This window comes from Echeneis naucrates, chromosome 4, assembly GCF_900963305.1.
Source record: "Echeneis naucrates chromosome 4, fEcheNa1.1, whole genome shotgun sequence".
Classification (NCBI taxonomy): Eukaryota; Metazoa; Chordata; class Actinopteri; order Carangiformes; family Echeneidae; genus Echeneis; species Echeneis naucrates.
Genome location: NC_042514.1, coordinates 6618140 through 6634380, shown reverse-complemented (window position 1 = coordinate 6634380; position 16241 = coordinate 6618140). Strand labels below are relative to the sequence as shown.

At 42.4% G+C, this 16241-nt stretch overlaps 2 protein-coding genes across 6 annotated transcripts in view; one reads left to right on the top strand and one right to left on the bottom strand.

Moving 5' to 3' along the window:
• Positions 1-15187, bottom strand: part of glis1b (GLIS family zinc finger 1b) — a 76360-nt gene extending 61173 nt beyond the window's left edge. Inside the window, exons 1-4 of one of the 5 annotated variants that reach the window (XM_029499415.1) lie at positions 13912-15187; positions 9347-13747; positions 8888-9085; positions 7397-7708 (exon numbers count right to left, since the gene is read on the bottom strand). In XM_029499415.1, the coding sequence (XP_029355275.1) occupies positions 7397-7661 (265 nt within the window). In that variant the 5' untranslated portion in view covers positions 7662-7708; positions 8888-9085; positions 9347-13747; positions 13912-15187. Of the gene's footprint in view, positions 1-7396; positions 7709-7869; positions 7963-8887; positions 13748-13911 lie in introns of those variants that run through there. The other 4 variants (XM_029499416.1, XM_029499417.1, XM_029499419.1 and 1 more) reach the window with 4 other exon arrangements.
• dio1 (iodothyronine deiodinase 1) lies at positions 12989-16203 on the top strand. The gene is made up of 5 exons (XM_029499420.1): positions 12989-13371; positions 13513-13656; positions 14005-14204; positions 14586-14659; positions 14772-16203. Exons 1-4 carry the CDS (start codon positions 13035-13037, stop codon positions 14649-14651), a joined length of 747 nt encoding a protein of 248 aa, XP_029355280.1. The 5' UTR covers positions 12989-13034; the 3' UTR covers positions 14652-14659; positions 14772-16203.
• The last annotated feature ends 38 nt before the right edge of the window (positions 16204-16241 follow it).

Here is a 16241-nt window from a genome sequence, read left to right as displayed (position 1 = left end):
ACAACAACAACAAAACAAACCACACATCAGCCAGTTCAGCCTGAGTATTCAAGCCTTTGAAAGTGCGAGCTATAGCAGTTTGAAATGCTGATTTGTTACGTGCTACGAGGAATGTCTCATGTTTTCATCACACTTAAGAATGTACTCAAGTGCTGATAGGGCTCTTCTCTCTGGTGGGAAAGATGAAACAGCAGCTTCCTCAGGATTGACTCAAACAGCCAAAACTGCTCTCACACAATCTGCATTCTTGTTGCTTGTTTATGTGGGTCAGTAAAGCCCCCGATCCTTATGGTCACATCTCTCTCTCTCTCTCTCTCTCTCTCTCTCTCTCGCTCTCTCTCGCTTTCTCTCGCTTTCTCCAGCTGACAGCTGCGAGGGCCCCATCGGCTCTCGGGCCTCGCTCTGGCAGAGGCAGCGCAGCGGCGGACGGCCGTCTTAACTGCCACAGTCAGAGCAGAGCGGATTTTTCTTTGATGAAACACAGCAGCATCGAGCCAAGAACAGCAAGTGGCACAGCTGAGATGTAAATCAAAAACCCACCCGTGTGCTAAGTCATACACAGAGAGGTCTGCTCGGGGAGTCGCTGCTGTCTGAAAATGCATGAGTAATGCAGGCACTAAAGACATGCGGTCAGCTGTGGCATGCCAATCCAGGCGAAAACAATCAAGAGACAAGCAGAGAAGTTTCTCCATCTTTGCTACAAACAGTTAAAAAAAAAAAAAAAAAGGTCAATCGGACCTGGTTTAATTCCTGGCAACTTAATTCCCTCATCAGCAGAAGTGTACTTAAACTCTGATTACTTCTCAAGGCAAGGTTTGCTTCTAAAAATACATTTTTATGATGATATATCGGAGCCAACTCAGCTTTCTGCTGATTAAACTGAGGTCCAGAGAAAATTTATTCTGGTATTCCAGAGATATTTCGACACTTACTCAAACCAGATCATATTTTTTGCTGTGTGACTGTTTGGATTTCATTGGCAGCGTGAATGTCAGGATGCCTTTGGTTACAGTGAGATGCCAGAGTCGTACCACACTGGTCACATAAGAATGGGAGAATTTGACCCAACGAAACAGAGGGAACAGGACGGTGCAGGGACTACGGCCCTGAACTCTCACGTTCATTTAGCAAATTTCGGAGGATACTTAAGCAGTCATGGTAAGAATCTCCCATCCGCCCCCTCTTTGAGTCCGACCACAATGGTCGCCTCTTCCTCTGCCCCGTATCTCCTATTTCCACATACGTCATCTGTATTCCTGGCCAAGTGTGATTGAGGTGATTCAGCCAAGCAGATGCCAGACCAGGGGTGTTCTCTCACTCTCCCTCTCTAGTGGCTCTGACTCAGGAGCCGCTCTCATTTCATTACCCAGCATTCCCCTCCACGACTTCTCAGTCAGACGGAGGTTTACGGGAATACCGCTGCAGAATCATCACCGGGGCCTCGGCTTTATGAATCAATGGAACATGCTGCAAACATTACACCCTGCAACACACACCCTTCCCAGGCAGAGCCCTCGCATTTGCCCATAACTCACCGCTGAGCTCATATGAGACAGAGAAGACGTGGGCTGAGACTTGCTCTTTGGCTCATGGGAACGTACTGACTGGTGAAACCTTGTGAAAAGAATGCTACTATTACTGTACTACTGCGATATGAATAAACTTGCCCACATGTGAAGGTCCAGATGATTTAGAGGCACAAACGGAGCACATCTGGCTGTTCATTTTCTAGATGCCATGTCAAAAGATATAGCTGCGTACAAAACGACGAGTAACCCCAAAGCTTTAAAACAAACTGTTTTTTGTTTTTTGTTTCTTGTTTTTTTTTTTTTTTTAAGAAAAAAAAAAAGTTCTTGGTCAACCTTGGTAGTGAGAATAAGTTCGAGAAAAGGTCAAATCTGTTTTAGCTCCAGTGACAGCACAATGTTTTCTCCGAGGGCTGATCGGTCTTTCACAACATCTGGGGAGGGGAGCTGCCATGACCTGCTCCCGCCACTACATCCTCTTTGGCTTATTGACCGGCAGCGACGATGAGATCTTCAGTTTCTTTAACTTATCTTCTGACACAGAATAGATCCTCAGAGGTGGCAGAGATTCATACTGAGTGCTGATAGTTCAGAAAAGACACACAAAAGATATTACCTTTCGTCCAAGGTTGTCGCAGTATCAGATATTCACTACATTACTGTGGACAAACAAACAAATTCACAATAATGATATGTAACAATGTCTAAAATGTTTCCCTGGTAAAGAGAGCAAGACCAATTACACTCACTGGCAACAGGCAACCAGAAGAATTGTAACATATGCCACAAAAATATTATTATCAGTGTGTTGTTAGCGCAACGTCAATATTTTATTCTCAAAATATCATGAACACTAACATAACACAACACCCATATTTCAGAATAACTGAGGACTCAATATATTGTTACAATCCAAATGAAATCAAATCCCGTAAATAAGCATGACAAGAAATATGAACATTCAAGTCCTTTTTTAGCTTAAATATATTGTGCACTTTAAAGCCGTCCTATGTTGATAATTACACTGTAAACCTTGTTAAGATTTTTTTTTTTTTTTTTTAATACAGCACATATCATGACCAACATAAGCAGTCAACACCACCAGTGCACATTTTCCTTCTTGGAGCTACAGCGAACCAAAAACGTTTCAGAAAAAGTGATTCAGCCACAGATTCATCCATAATTAAGGAAAGAATCCCGTCAACTTTCAGCGATGAAATGGGAACGCAAAATAAACCAGAAACCTTGCCAGTACAGCAAGATGGATTTTGCATCAGCAGAGCCACTAGCACAGCGTCAGCCCCTGCTAATTACAGGCTAACAAACAGCATAAACAAATGAAAGACGCTAACTAGCCGACCTCTAGACTGCTAGTTGCTGATCGTGCTCTCACACAATCCCCATTTGAGTTTGACGTTAACGCTTTATCTAAATTCTGCAGCGTTTTGTGGCCTAATACTTGCTGCTCTTATACTCACCAAAGCTTTGTCACTGCAGAAATACTGAGTTGCCAACTCTCTGTCAGCCACTGAGAGTTAAAAACTTTCAAACAACATAACCAGTTCATATTAATCCTGTAGTCTGATCACAGTAAACTCCTCAGGTCTGGGCCTGATCAGGATTCAAATATGCGGCCTGCTGACCTTTTCACCTGCCAACCTTTCAAAAAGCAGTGGGCGGAGAAAAAAGATTTTCCTGATTTTAAGTGGGAAAGTCACGTTAAGCTACTTATTTATTGTGTAGGCATGTTTTTATGTAGTTTGAAACATGTCTGGATGGGAACTTTCAGCCTTCATCAAATCTAAATTGGATACGGCATAAAAGATTTTAACAGAACTTATGTAAACGCAGACATGAATCACACAAAGTTCAGCCATACTGGCTCGCTAAACAGTTTCTCCCCTCAGATATTTCCTGTCAAGATATTGTTGGATGCAAAAGACCTTTTCTATTCCCCCTGCTCTTCTCATCGCATTCTGGACCTGAAATTTTAATTTCACACTGCGGCTGCCAAACCAGACAATGACGCCAGGGAGAATCGTTGGTTCAGTAGTCGTAACGCTTTTGCTTTTTTAACACTGACGCTTCAAGGTAAAAATCCACAGCACAATATTTACACTGCGTCACCTGATCAATCATTTCCCCCTGGTGATGAAACCATCCCTGGGAGACACATTTTGTGAAGATTGAGGATCCAGTAAAATCTCTCTGGTCTATTCAACAATAAACCATTTAGCCACTGCTGAGGAAACTCATAAACCTTTGATTTATATACACTCTTATCACACACCTGATTCAGCAAAGTTAGTACAATAATTTCAAAACACAAAGAAAGGACTGAAATCCAGGATGAATAAACAATCGGATCTGTGCATACATCAAATCCAAACGTAAGCAATTACAAGCCTGAAGTCTGAGGTAATTTAAGAAATTCAAAACCTTGCGGGATGGTTGAAACAAACATTTTCCCAAAATTATAGCTGTATAAACATTTTACGTGACACAAGCCGTTTAGAGAAACCCCCCCTCCAAAAAAAAGTCGGATATTTTTAAATAACACCAGTTCCCTTGTAAGTAAATCTGAGGGCTTTATTTTACTTTCAATGTGATGTTGATGATGAGAATGATATGTTTTCAGAAACTTTACAACACTTAATGAATTTAACAGGGAAACCTGTGACATGGATATTTCTTCCCATTTTATGAACATAAATAATATAAATAAATAGACCACATAGTTAAATTCGAATGACTGATTCCACAAAAGCATTTAATGGGTTCCTCCGTGCACTCAACCAAAACCATTCACAGACTTCTAGAAGGCGGTCATTAAGTGTTTGACACAGCGGCGGCTCAGAGTGGGCTCTAATGGTGGGTTGTTTCTCATAACAGTCAGATTATCACCCTGCTGCCTGACGTCTGCAAACACTGCTGCGTAAAAAAAAAAAAACAAAACAAAACAGACAAACTGGAAACTAAGTCAGTTTGGGGGAATTCAGCATTGGAACCAGCACCACTTCACGGCAAAGACGTGTGTGCATTTACATATATATATATATATATATACACACACGTGTGTGTGTGTGTTCGGCATATGTTGGCACAGTGTGCACATGGATTAGAAAAGGCTGCTGGTGGGTTTATGGCCTTGCATTTTAAAGACTGTATGACTTGGAGACACAATGATGTGCAAAAGCAGCACACATTAGGAAACACTCAAAGAAATGGGAAAGCACCCACAATGATCGAATCCAAACGTCTATTACTCATCTCTTTACAGGCAAAATCAACAGACAGACCTCTTCATTTATCTCAGAGAGGGAGTGTGAGACTCCAGCACCCTCCTCTAACTCAAACATTTTCCTCAAATAAGCTCCCAGAATCTGCAGCATCGTCCCGGCCAGGAGAAACGTTAGTAAGGTATCAAATGATGCGAGAGTACTTCATTCAAACCTGCTATTCTTTTTCGAGAGGGTTCAAGTGTTTTCTCTCTTCTTTTTTTTTTTTTTTTTTGGGGCAAGCTAAATATTTTCTTTGCTGGTGGGCACTAATATTTACAGCAGGGCTATATACTCGCAGCGTGAGGACGATCAGACGCTGCTCCACTCACGAGGAGAGATGTACATGCTTTCCAAACCTTCGCACCAGGTGTGACATTAAACCGCTGTGATTTCTGCCTCATTTAGTTTGGTGCAAAGAAAAAAAAAAAACGAAAAAAAAAAAAAAAACAACAACATAAAGAACTATTTTCCTTGAATTCAAGCTGGAAACGGTTTGTGTCCAAGATCCCTAGCGTGCATAAAAACAGAGTCCCAGACTGTATCAATGTGAGCAGAGGAGCTGGAGGAGATGACGGCACAACACACAGATCTCACTCTGTAACTCTATCAGTCACCACACACACTTTATCTCTTACTATGTTAATTCTATCTCTTGTTGATCTGTATGGAAACATTTGCAAACAAAAGTGCACAGTAATTCAATTATGTAGCACACACACACACACACACACACACACACAGAGGGAGCATAGATTTGGGAGTAATTGGAAAACCTGAGTCGGACAAGTTCTGACTACAAATGTCTCAGTCATCTTGGCACAGCACAGTTTCGTAGAGCGTAATATTTTATCACTCTTTTTCAGGACTAATTGTCCACATTGTGCAATCGTTGACATTGTGAACATTCTCGAGGTCAGAAATCTCCAGTCTGAGGCAAGCTCACTAATGTCTCACCGTGCGATTTTTAGATATCTGTCAGTGTTTGTTCAGAGGTTCTCTTCTGTGTAAATCTAAAGTAACGGTGGAGAATGCAGTTTAAGCTCCAGCTCTGTCCCCAAATGGGAGGCTGTAATACGATCAGCCTGAAATGAGGCATGATACAAAAGACTGATGAGTACTGAGGTCAATTTCATACTCCATGCTCAGCAAAAGAGGTTATAAAGCAACATAAAAATGCCTGGAAGACAGCACATATTCATACAAGTTGCAGACCACAACATTAGCAGGACAAGTTAAACCCAATAAAACTTTTCATTACCCATGTATAACTGCCAAAAAAAAAAAAAAAAAAAAGTTAATAAATTAGCTGAATCAATAAGGAAAATAGTTGGTGTTTTTTTTTTTTTATCCTCCTTGAAACTATTTGCATTCACTCAAAAGATACTGAAGATATTAAAAATATCACTCAGCTGCCTCAGAGCAAAACAAACGGACATGTATGCGTCCGCTTCAGTATTAATTTGCACAACATTATCCACAAACGCATAACACATCTTGCACTCCCACAATTTACGGGAAAGGAGTTCAAAAGCGCTGCTCAGAGACAATGAGACGATTCATTCTGGTACGAGGATGCTGGGGATGGAGGGCTGAGTGCACAACTGTGCTCCAGGAGAACCCATAAACGCTGAGAGACACATTCAGCAGACATATGGTTTCTGTTTAGCAAGAAGAAACAATAATCAAATCCGTTGATCCTCTTCTTGCTGCAAGGATGATTGCTAATATAAAAGTCTGTTCCGTCTAATCATAATTTAGGATGGGGCTGTAATTACCTCCGCCCTCTCACAACAACACTCTGTCTAAACAGGATGGAACAAGCTTCCACAGACCGAGGAGCCCAGTTTCCACTCTGGATGCTATCTGTATGACAGCACTCATCTCATCTATGTAATTGTTGCTTTCAACGTTTAGTTTTTTTTTGTTTTGCCCTCATGTGCCAAAGTCACAGTTTATTTTATTTTTTAAACGAACGCAAAAGAAAAAAGAAGTTGGATCACATAGACTTGGAGTGGAACGTAAAATCAGACGAAATCAGAAAGAAAATATTGTCCAATTCATTCACTCACCAAAAGTATTGTTTCAAACTTGGAGAGAGCTTTTAAACATTCAACATCACACTATTCCTGACATGAACTAAAGCCTGTCACGCCTTGTTAGCATCCACAGGAAATGCAGATTTGCTTGGCAGGTCCTCCACACACTGCACATCGCTTCACATAGGCACTTTGACTGTGATGGCAATTTATGAACAGGCCGCGGAGTTCTGGGTTTAATTAGCAGACCTAATCCACAACTGCAGAACAGGACTCTCAACACAAATGCTATGCACAGTACAGCTGCATCAAAGGATGCTCCACAGGAGACATATGGAAGCAGCATGACCTCAGACGATGGTTTCTATCAAAACTCAAATAACCTGGAAACTGCTAAGTGGTTTTACTGGCAAGACAGACGGCTGCTGTTTCACTTTTTTTTTTTTTTTTTTTTTTTTTTAGTTTGGTTTGGTAAATAAAATGCAGTCATGATAAATCCAGAAATTATTGGATTTTTTTTTTTTTTGCTCAGCCCAGCAGCATCATGGCCTACCTTGCGAGGTCTGGAGGGAGAAGCAGGATCGCGGAGTCTTGGCTGACAGATGCGCTTTTTGCTCGGGCGCGCTGAGTCGCTTCGGGCTGGCGCAGCTCATGTGAGCCGGGCCATCGTGGGCACTCCGGCAGATCTGAGCGGATCCGCGCCGCGCACAGAGGTCCGCCTTGCTGCCGTACACGGAGAGAGTCAGGCCGGTGAAGTCCGAGAAGGCTGGCGTCTGACAGTGGCTCACCATCCCGAAGAGCGCTGAGGAGTTCTGCATTGATGCCTCGGCTTGCCCATGCGGTGCGCAGCCGCCGCTCACATTACCTGCGCGCGCGGAGGAAAGAAATACCATTAAACAGCAACAACAACACTAATAATAATAATAACAATAATAATAATAATAACAACAACAACAACAAGAAAAGAAATGGGAACACTTTAGATCAGGTCGTGCCACAGATGGGGATGAGGGGCTTTGGACCTACCTTGTCCGATAAGGCTGGAAGGAGGAGGAAAAGTTTGATGGCGCACATCAGCATGTTTATCAAACCGGAGGGGGAAGCATCTGTACGCCTGATCGATAGCATCCTCTCAGTGAGGATCAGTCAGCAGCATCCCGAGCGGCTCCCTCCTCTCACACCCCCCCCCCCCCCTCTCTCTCTCTCTCCCTCCCTCTTCACTTTCTCTCTCTCTGTCTGAGATTGACACCCGATCTGTGCAGGAGCACAAGCGAAGACCGGGTCCGTGTTTCTGTGGGAGGACAGGATCTGGATCAGCGAGATGCTGCATCTGGGTTCACAACCTATGTGACCTTGTAAGCTCTCAGCCGCGATGACAGTGGCTGAATGTGGAAAACGCGCAGCTGCGGTGTCGTACAAACTTTGGCACAAGCGCGTAATGGTTACACGACAAGCGACGAAGAGGCTGTTACACCAGAAATTATTCATTAAACAAGCAGTTTGGCTTTTTGCAGGCTGAAGCTTTGGGAGGGGGACCCTCGGTGTCACCATTTGGTTTTTAATGATTAAAGTTCATTAAAAAAAAGAAGATCAAATAGAGAGATGCATTTTGAATGATATATTCCGCACAAACATCCTGGCTCTTTAAGTTTTACTCAGTCATACAGGAAGTTGGTAAGGAGGGAAAAACAACAGTACCAGATGATGATGAGGAAAAAAAAAAAACTGAAAATTTTGGGATATTACATTTCTAGATAACAGATCGAAGTTTGGGATTTTCTGAGGAATTTTGAAAATAAAAAAATGGATGAATAAGATTAAAGTCGACGTTTCCTGCTCGCCCCGTACTGAGATGGTGACCTGGTCTTCATAGACTTGCTTTAAAAATAAATAAATAAAAATGGGATTTAATTTTTATTCGGGAAATGCTGTTTTACGACGCCATCTAATGGACTTCCCGGGAAAGGACGGGGAGTCCTAAATGGGTCACAGTCAGATCAGCAGATAGTTGTTGGTACTCAAACACAAAGCGAACACAACATACCGAGGGAGAGTTTATCGGTGTCACAGAAAACTGCATGGTGGGAACTGCTGGGTCTTCGGTTTTTCCTGTCGGTTCAGTTTCGGATGTAGAAAATCCGTGACAGGAATTACTGGATCCAACGGTGCCTTTACGTGCTGTTGGAAATATGATGCACACCCATGAAAAGATGAACCAGCAGGGGGTTAATGAATACAGGGGCTGAAACGGAGAGAAAGAAACCAAGTTTTAATCTACTGGATCACCACTTATTTACTATATGTGAACACACAAGTTCGGTCACTGTCACTTTTTGTCCACGACTGAATTATTTCAGTGATCAGAAATCAGAAATCTGGATTTAATTCAGTCAGTCATCACAGTTATGGTGACTCTTGACGTTTGTTTTGTTTGTGTTAATAAATACACAATATTCTGAGGATGAAGTGATGAATAACTGATACAGATCGATCACTCATTCACCTCCACCTGCGTGGCAGAAAGTGATGTGGAGAGGTGTGGAGCAGGAAAAGAAAGCCACACTCAGCCATCATGTGCGCACTAATTCTCCTCCTCTTCCCATTCTCTGTGCATTAGAGGGTTAGAACAGTACACAGTAGAATACAAATGTTATGTTAATCACATTTTTGCCCGGAGACACAGGAACAACCTATTGCCTGTCCTCAAGTTTAACCGTGTCCATTACTCTGCTGCAATTCTGAATTCCTTCTCCACAAGACGGTGGCAGCCAGATAATACAGGATCTGCGTTCAAGCTGTGATTATTTCAGTTAATATTGTTCTTTGGTGGTGCATCCTGGTCGAATCAACAATTACCTCCACAGACTACCTGACGGAGCGTGGCCCTGTGGCTTTAAGTGGAAGATATCACTGAATAAGGGTTGGATTGAATAATTAATTGTTTGTGGGGTAGGCTGTGTCTGTGAGGAAAGGGTGAGGGTGGCAGAGCTTTTATTTTATTTTCAAGCTGTTGATTTTTTTCTCAGTGCCCGTATGCCCTTCTGGTTCTATGTATTTGTGCAGTTTAAGCTCTGCAAAAGAGTGCAACATTAGTGACATCACATTTAAAGAATTGTGCACCAAAGAAAAAGCAAATAAAATAAAGTGGCTCACCGGATGCACAGTGCCTGGGGACAAAGGGAGGTATATATAGACTGTGGTTAACTGAAGGGACGAGCATGTTGTGGGCAACACAGGTGTAAGGACGGCCAAACTCCCTTCATCTGCTCTGTTTTTGACAAGTTACAGTTGTTTTTCCACATCAGACATTTTGTAACGTTCAAACAGGAAAAGCACACATTTCATTGGCACCGTTCGTCATGGAACATTTCCACTCAGGCAACACGGATCCTGGGACTGTGAATTGATGTTGTGAAATCACACAGATAAATATCAGGAGCTTCAGATCAGGTCATGTTCAAATCAAATCATGTCACTGTCATTGACTTTGAGCTGGGCATTTAATGCACAACATTTTCAATTCTTTCTGTTCTATTCTTTCAGTCTTATACCTATATCCAACATTATAAAGCACAATGTCACAAAGCAAAAGCTATCATAAACCGCTTTTATAAAGATGATAGGGAGCTCAGTTCAGTGACCTCCTCAGTCATTAGATTCAGATGATAGAAGAGTTTTGGTCAGCATGAATGTGCAGCTGACAAATCTGAAGAAATGTGTGCGGCGAGAAGTGATGCATCATGTCAACATGGACCAAAATCTAATAGGAATGTTTTCATCTCTGTGAAATCCAGGCCACAAAGAACTGAGGCAAAGGGTGGACCCGCCCTGCCTGTAAGCTGTTCTTAATCAAATGTTTATCTGATACGTTCCCTCACTTCTGAGAATAAAACCTATTCAGAACGTACAATGCGTTCGTCGTACAGTGACAAGGCAGGTGTATCAGGCCTACGGCAGCAAACGTCACAATGATAATATAAGCTTGCGCGTTATGAAATCCGACTCACGGGATGTGCGAGCCAGATTTTCATCATCTCATCATTAAGTTATAAGAAAGCAAAGTAGAACGGCGGGGAGCTGAGTTCAGATAGAGACCATCTCTCCAGCTGCCTCTCCCATCGATATGCTGACATTCTGATTTATATGCACTGAGAAGTCATTATTACATATCAGTACATTTCTGTATGAGCACTGAGGAGTCCAACCCTGTGAAGTTTGACTTTATCTTGTAGGGCTGACGCTATCACATTGGCTTTGATAGCATCAGCAGACTCAGTACACTTGTGTGGCAACCAATATGGCACACACAAACACGTACACATACGGAAGCGCACACAAAAACATACAGACATGTCAGACAGCTGTAGAAGAAACCACAAAGCTTGGATTTTAAAAACACATCCGGCGCCTTCGGACTCCAAAGCCATCCTTGAGAGAAAGAGAGACTCTTGTTATGAGAGCACTTCAGCAAGAAGGGCATTTTGTCCTTTAAATACTGTTGTCATACACTGTATTTTTAAAGAAAAGTGCTGAGTCAGCACTGCATTATTACATTAGTACTAATTTGTAATTATGAAATTATTATATTAATACTCAGTAGTTATTATTACAGTATTAAATATATGGTTTATATGAAGGGTCAGGGTACTGCGTTATTCTGTTACATAATTTTAATTTGTTATTCCTACATTATTACATGCATATTTTTAGTTATTTTTACATCATTAAACCTACCACAGAAAAAAAAACAAAAAACGTTTTACTGCAAATATTAGTGAGGAAGCATCAACTGTTGGACTCTGATAATACGGACACGGCAGATGGAGTTGATTAACTTTCAGGGCACAGCCCATGTTTAAACAGGGGAGACCAGGGACAGTTGTAACATGGGACGGTGGTAACACCTCGAATTTCTCCAATCAGAAACAAGCTGGTGAGATAACCCTCACTGCACACTGCTCACTTAGACTGTCTTCATACAAACACTGAAGGAGCCATTTGAAACAAAAAGTGTGGGGTTTTTGGGTTAAAATGAAACTTTTCTATCGCATGTGTTTTTTAGATACTGTCCTGAGGTCATTTTAAAAACACCGATCACCAACATTAAGAATTACAGCTTTCCCTTACATTGCTTGATCACCAAATATCACACCAGGGCTTAAAAAGCTATTTTTTTTCTACTCTTCCAACTGCTTGACGGCGTCTTCACAGGACTTTTTCATCTGACTGAGCTGCACAAGAAGTCTTTCATATTATACCAGAGAGACAGCAACTGAGATAAATGTTAAAATGAAAAAACAAAGCTCTTTCTCATGTCAGTTCTTGTTAAATATTATATAAAAAGAAGGGCAATGTTAGATGAATGGAAGAAGATACAATAAGCTTATTAGGATTTCATAAACAACATTACGTGTTAAGTTAATGATAACCAGTTGCATGCTAAGAGTCAGTCAAAACACGTGGGTTGTTTTTTTGTTTGTTTGCTTGTTTGTTTGTCTGTTTTTCTACAGCATGCTGAATGTCAGGAGGAGGAGGAGGGCAGGGACTTCCTGGAGAGGGCTTAAGGCAAAACAAAACTGGCTAAGTCAGTCAGGGGAAGGCCCAAATCATACGGGAACAGCCACAGCAAGGTGAATGATAAACTATATTTTTCATTTTGGAGTATCTGATCGATTAAGTTTGTGTATTTTAGACATGTTACAACCCTCCCTGTCCGCAACAACAGTGGAGTTTTTAAATCAACTTTGCAAGCTATACAAATTCATAAAAATCTGTGAAATACGTTGTTTCAGTACTTCACACAATTAAGTTTGTAATATAGAAAACTGGCTGCTCCAGTGTAAACTGTTTTTTTTTTATTATTATTATTATTTTTTGGGAGAAAAATAGTGTTACAACCTTCCCTGGGCTCCTCTAACATTATTATCTTTGATTGTATTTAGCCAAATAAACTGAAAGGGGTCTGGTACAAACTTCAGGATTTCCAGTGGCTCTTTTTTTTTTTTTTTTTGGGGGGGGGGGGGGGGTTGGGTGAGCCACCTGGCTGGAAATAGAAAGTTTAGAAATACGAGCTCGCACAGAGGCCTTGAAGGCAGCTCTTATCAAGCGTGAGCCGAGTGGGCGGTAACCTGCAAGTCCAACAATGAAATGAGAGTTTTTCTCCGCGAAAACGGAACTCCAGCAGAGCCAGCATGTTCGTGCAGAAACTGCTGCTCTACGTGTCGACAGCATGCAACTTCTGCTTCATGGTCTCCCTCAGCATCACAGTCAGGATCATGCATTTCATTTCACCCTGCCTCGCCAAGAGGCAGATGCTCAGGATGGGTGAGAGGATCACCATGACCCAGAATCCCAACTTTAAGTATGAGGACTGGGGACCGACCTTTAAATCCCTCCAGTTCCTCAAAACCGCATCCGAGCACCTGTGGCTGTCCCTGCGGCAGGAGGCCTTCCTGGGGGGGGAAGCTCCGGACTCACCTGTGGTCACCATGGACGGGGAGAAGACCAGCGTGTGCAGCTACTTGAAAGGTGCGTTGTTGTTGGTGGTGGTGGTGGTGTGGTGTGTGTGTGTGTGTGTGTGTGTGTGTGTGTGTGTGTGCTTGTGTGCGGGCTTCGTGCGTGTCTCGCTGCACCCGATGACCTTAAACTGTGTTTTCTTGAACTCCGCAGGAAACCGGCCGCTGGTGCTGAGCTTCGGGAGCTGCACCTGACCCCCGTTCATGTACAAACTTGACGAGTTCAAGCAGCTCGTCGAGGACTTCAGCGGTGTGGCCGACTTTCTGGTCATCTACATCGCCGAGGCTCATTCAACAGGTGAGTGGAAGTCTTCTTCTTCTTCTTCTTCTTCTTCTTCTTCTTCTTCTTGAAATGGATTGTGGGAGGAGAAGTCGTGCTTTCAGAAGATCTACATTGAAATCAGGGGGGAAAAAAAACAAAAACGTCAGTTTTGAACATGAAATGTGTCTTAAAATATTTGTTTTCACTCATGAACTGAATAAATGTTACTGTTTCGTCTTTTGTTATATATCATGGCGAGAATATGCCACCAAAAGTTCAAAGCTGCCTCACGTTTTACCAAACGGTTCCAGAAAGTTCACATTAGAAATGCCCTCCTGAGCTGTGTGTGGCGCCAAATGTGAAGTTGTTGCTCATTCCTTTCAGATGGCTGGGCCTTCACCAACAACTTTGACATCAACCGCCACCGGAGCCTGGAGGACAGGCTCTCTGCGGCACGGATCCTGGTTGAAAAGGAGCCTCTGTGCCCCGTGGTCGTGGATGAAATGAGTGATGTCACCGCCATCAAGTATGGCGCTCTGCCCGAAAGGCTTTATGTGCTGCAGGCTGGGAAAGTGGTTTACAAGGTGAGATCTCAAACGCTGACACATTCCTGCTCTATTATGCTCAAATGGGAGAAGTTTCCTTTAGAAGTAACAAGAGAGTTAACTCCACCCTCTCACACACACACACACACGCAATCACTGCCACAAACTTGTTATTCTCATGCAAGCAGTATGCACAGAAAGTAGTCGCCCTAAGCCTACTCACGCTATGGCGTTTGGAGGCGGGGGGGGGGCGTAAATGAGAGCTATTTCTGGACCAGAGCCAGGTTCATATCTGACATACCAGAAATTCTGATCTACACGTTAACGCCTGTCTTAATCTCCATACGTCCGTCCTCCGATTGGAAAAACGAAATGAGAATGAGAATGAAAATGTGCTTCCTTTGCTCTGTTCTCTTTTAGGGCGCCATGGGACCCTGGGGCTACAATCCTCTGGAAGTGCGTTCGTTCCTGGAGAAGATGAAATAAGAAGATCGGTAAATTCAAGTCAACACATGTAGTTGCCATCTTTCTCTTTTGGGTAGGTGGGGAGGGGGTTTAGCTTTGTAACCATACTGGTAGCTAATGCATTTTTTTTTCCATAATCAGACGTCATTCAACACACCGTCACCCTGTCGCTCTCTGGCATCTCTCACGTCACCCAAAGAATGACGCAGCGCCCTCCAGGGTCTCCTGTGCTCCGGAAAACTGATCTCAACTCTCAACCTCTGAACTCGGCCTCTCGTCTCAGTGTTTCTTAGTGACAGCTACAGATTAAACCTCCGGCCTCTGTAGCCCGATGAGATGAAACACGTGAGACGAAGTCCACTCAGAGTTTGTGTTTGAGGCATGGCCACGTACAGGAGACGCTGCGTGTGTGTTGTTTTTTGTTCATTTGTTTTAAATCTTAATTGTTCTCGCGGTTCAAAGACTAATCCTCAGGATTAATGTCAGAGCGAACGCTTGTTTTTCAGGTGTTTTTCTATAAATGCTTCAAGATAATTCAACAAAAGCTTCTTTTTACATGATGATTACAGTGCAAACCTCTGGAAACTGTAATTTGATGAAAGATGACTTAAAGAGAGGCTTTCTCTGAATGATGTTGGAGCATTTATGACTCGACACATTTAATCTACAAACCAGAACACACTTTCCATTGCAGTGTCAGTCAGACATGGAAAAATAATCTTTGCTGTCAGCTCATATTCAACATATAACCGAAAGTGTGAATGCCGTTCAAAATCATTAAATGAGAAGGGAGCAGAGTTTGCCACATATCTGTAGTTTTATAGCCACTGCCCTGATCGGATGAGCCATTCGTGATGGGATGAGTCTGCAAAGCTCTTTCTAGAAACTTAGTAGCGAATGTTTTCGTGTTGACTGACACACAGCAGTCTTCCATCCGGTGCGGATCCGGCTGTTGTTTGCTGTCTTGTCTGGATGTCACAGACAGTAAACACACTGCGGTGTACATCAGTTATGTAAGTTCATTGAATTCCCTGCACACATGTACGTGGATGTGAATTGTAGCGTGTGGCGTTCAGGCCCTGCTGTGAGTTAATACCTAACTGTGTCACCTTTGCACACAAATTGGTTTTGGCTCAGTTTATACTTGGACTAAATGTCACTGTCACTATAAAGCTGCCCCTCTGTTGATTTAATTCTTCGATAGTGATACGTAACACTGGAGTCAAATGTGAGTTTGTGGCTTTCCAGGGTCTACTGCTCAAAAGTCTGTGTATGGGCTGAATTAGCATGAAATGACCTGTAGCTGTTTTTATAATGGGAAATACTTCTGATGCAACACTCAAAGACATTGTTTTTTTTTTTGTATTTGCCTCAAGGGAAAACTAATTATACACATAACTGTTTGAGAGCATTGTTATAATCTGTTATCTTTGGCACGAATGTTTGTCTTTGTTCAAAATTTTCTGCTTCTTCTCCACATTAATAACCTGTTCACATATTTTGGGCATATTTCAACATTAGTTGTATAATATTTTTCATGAGCCAAACAATAAAAGAGCAGCACTGATACAGATGTGTGCCTTGACTTTTCTGATTTGTGTGAAAATGGAC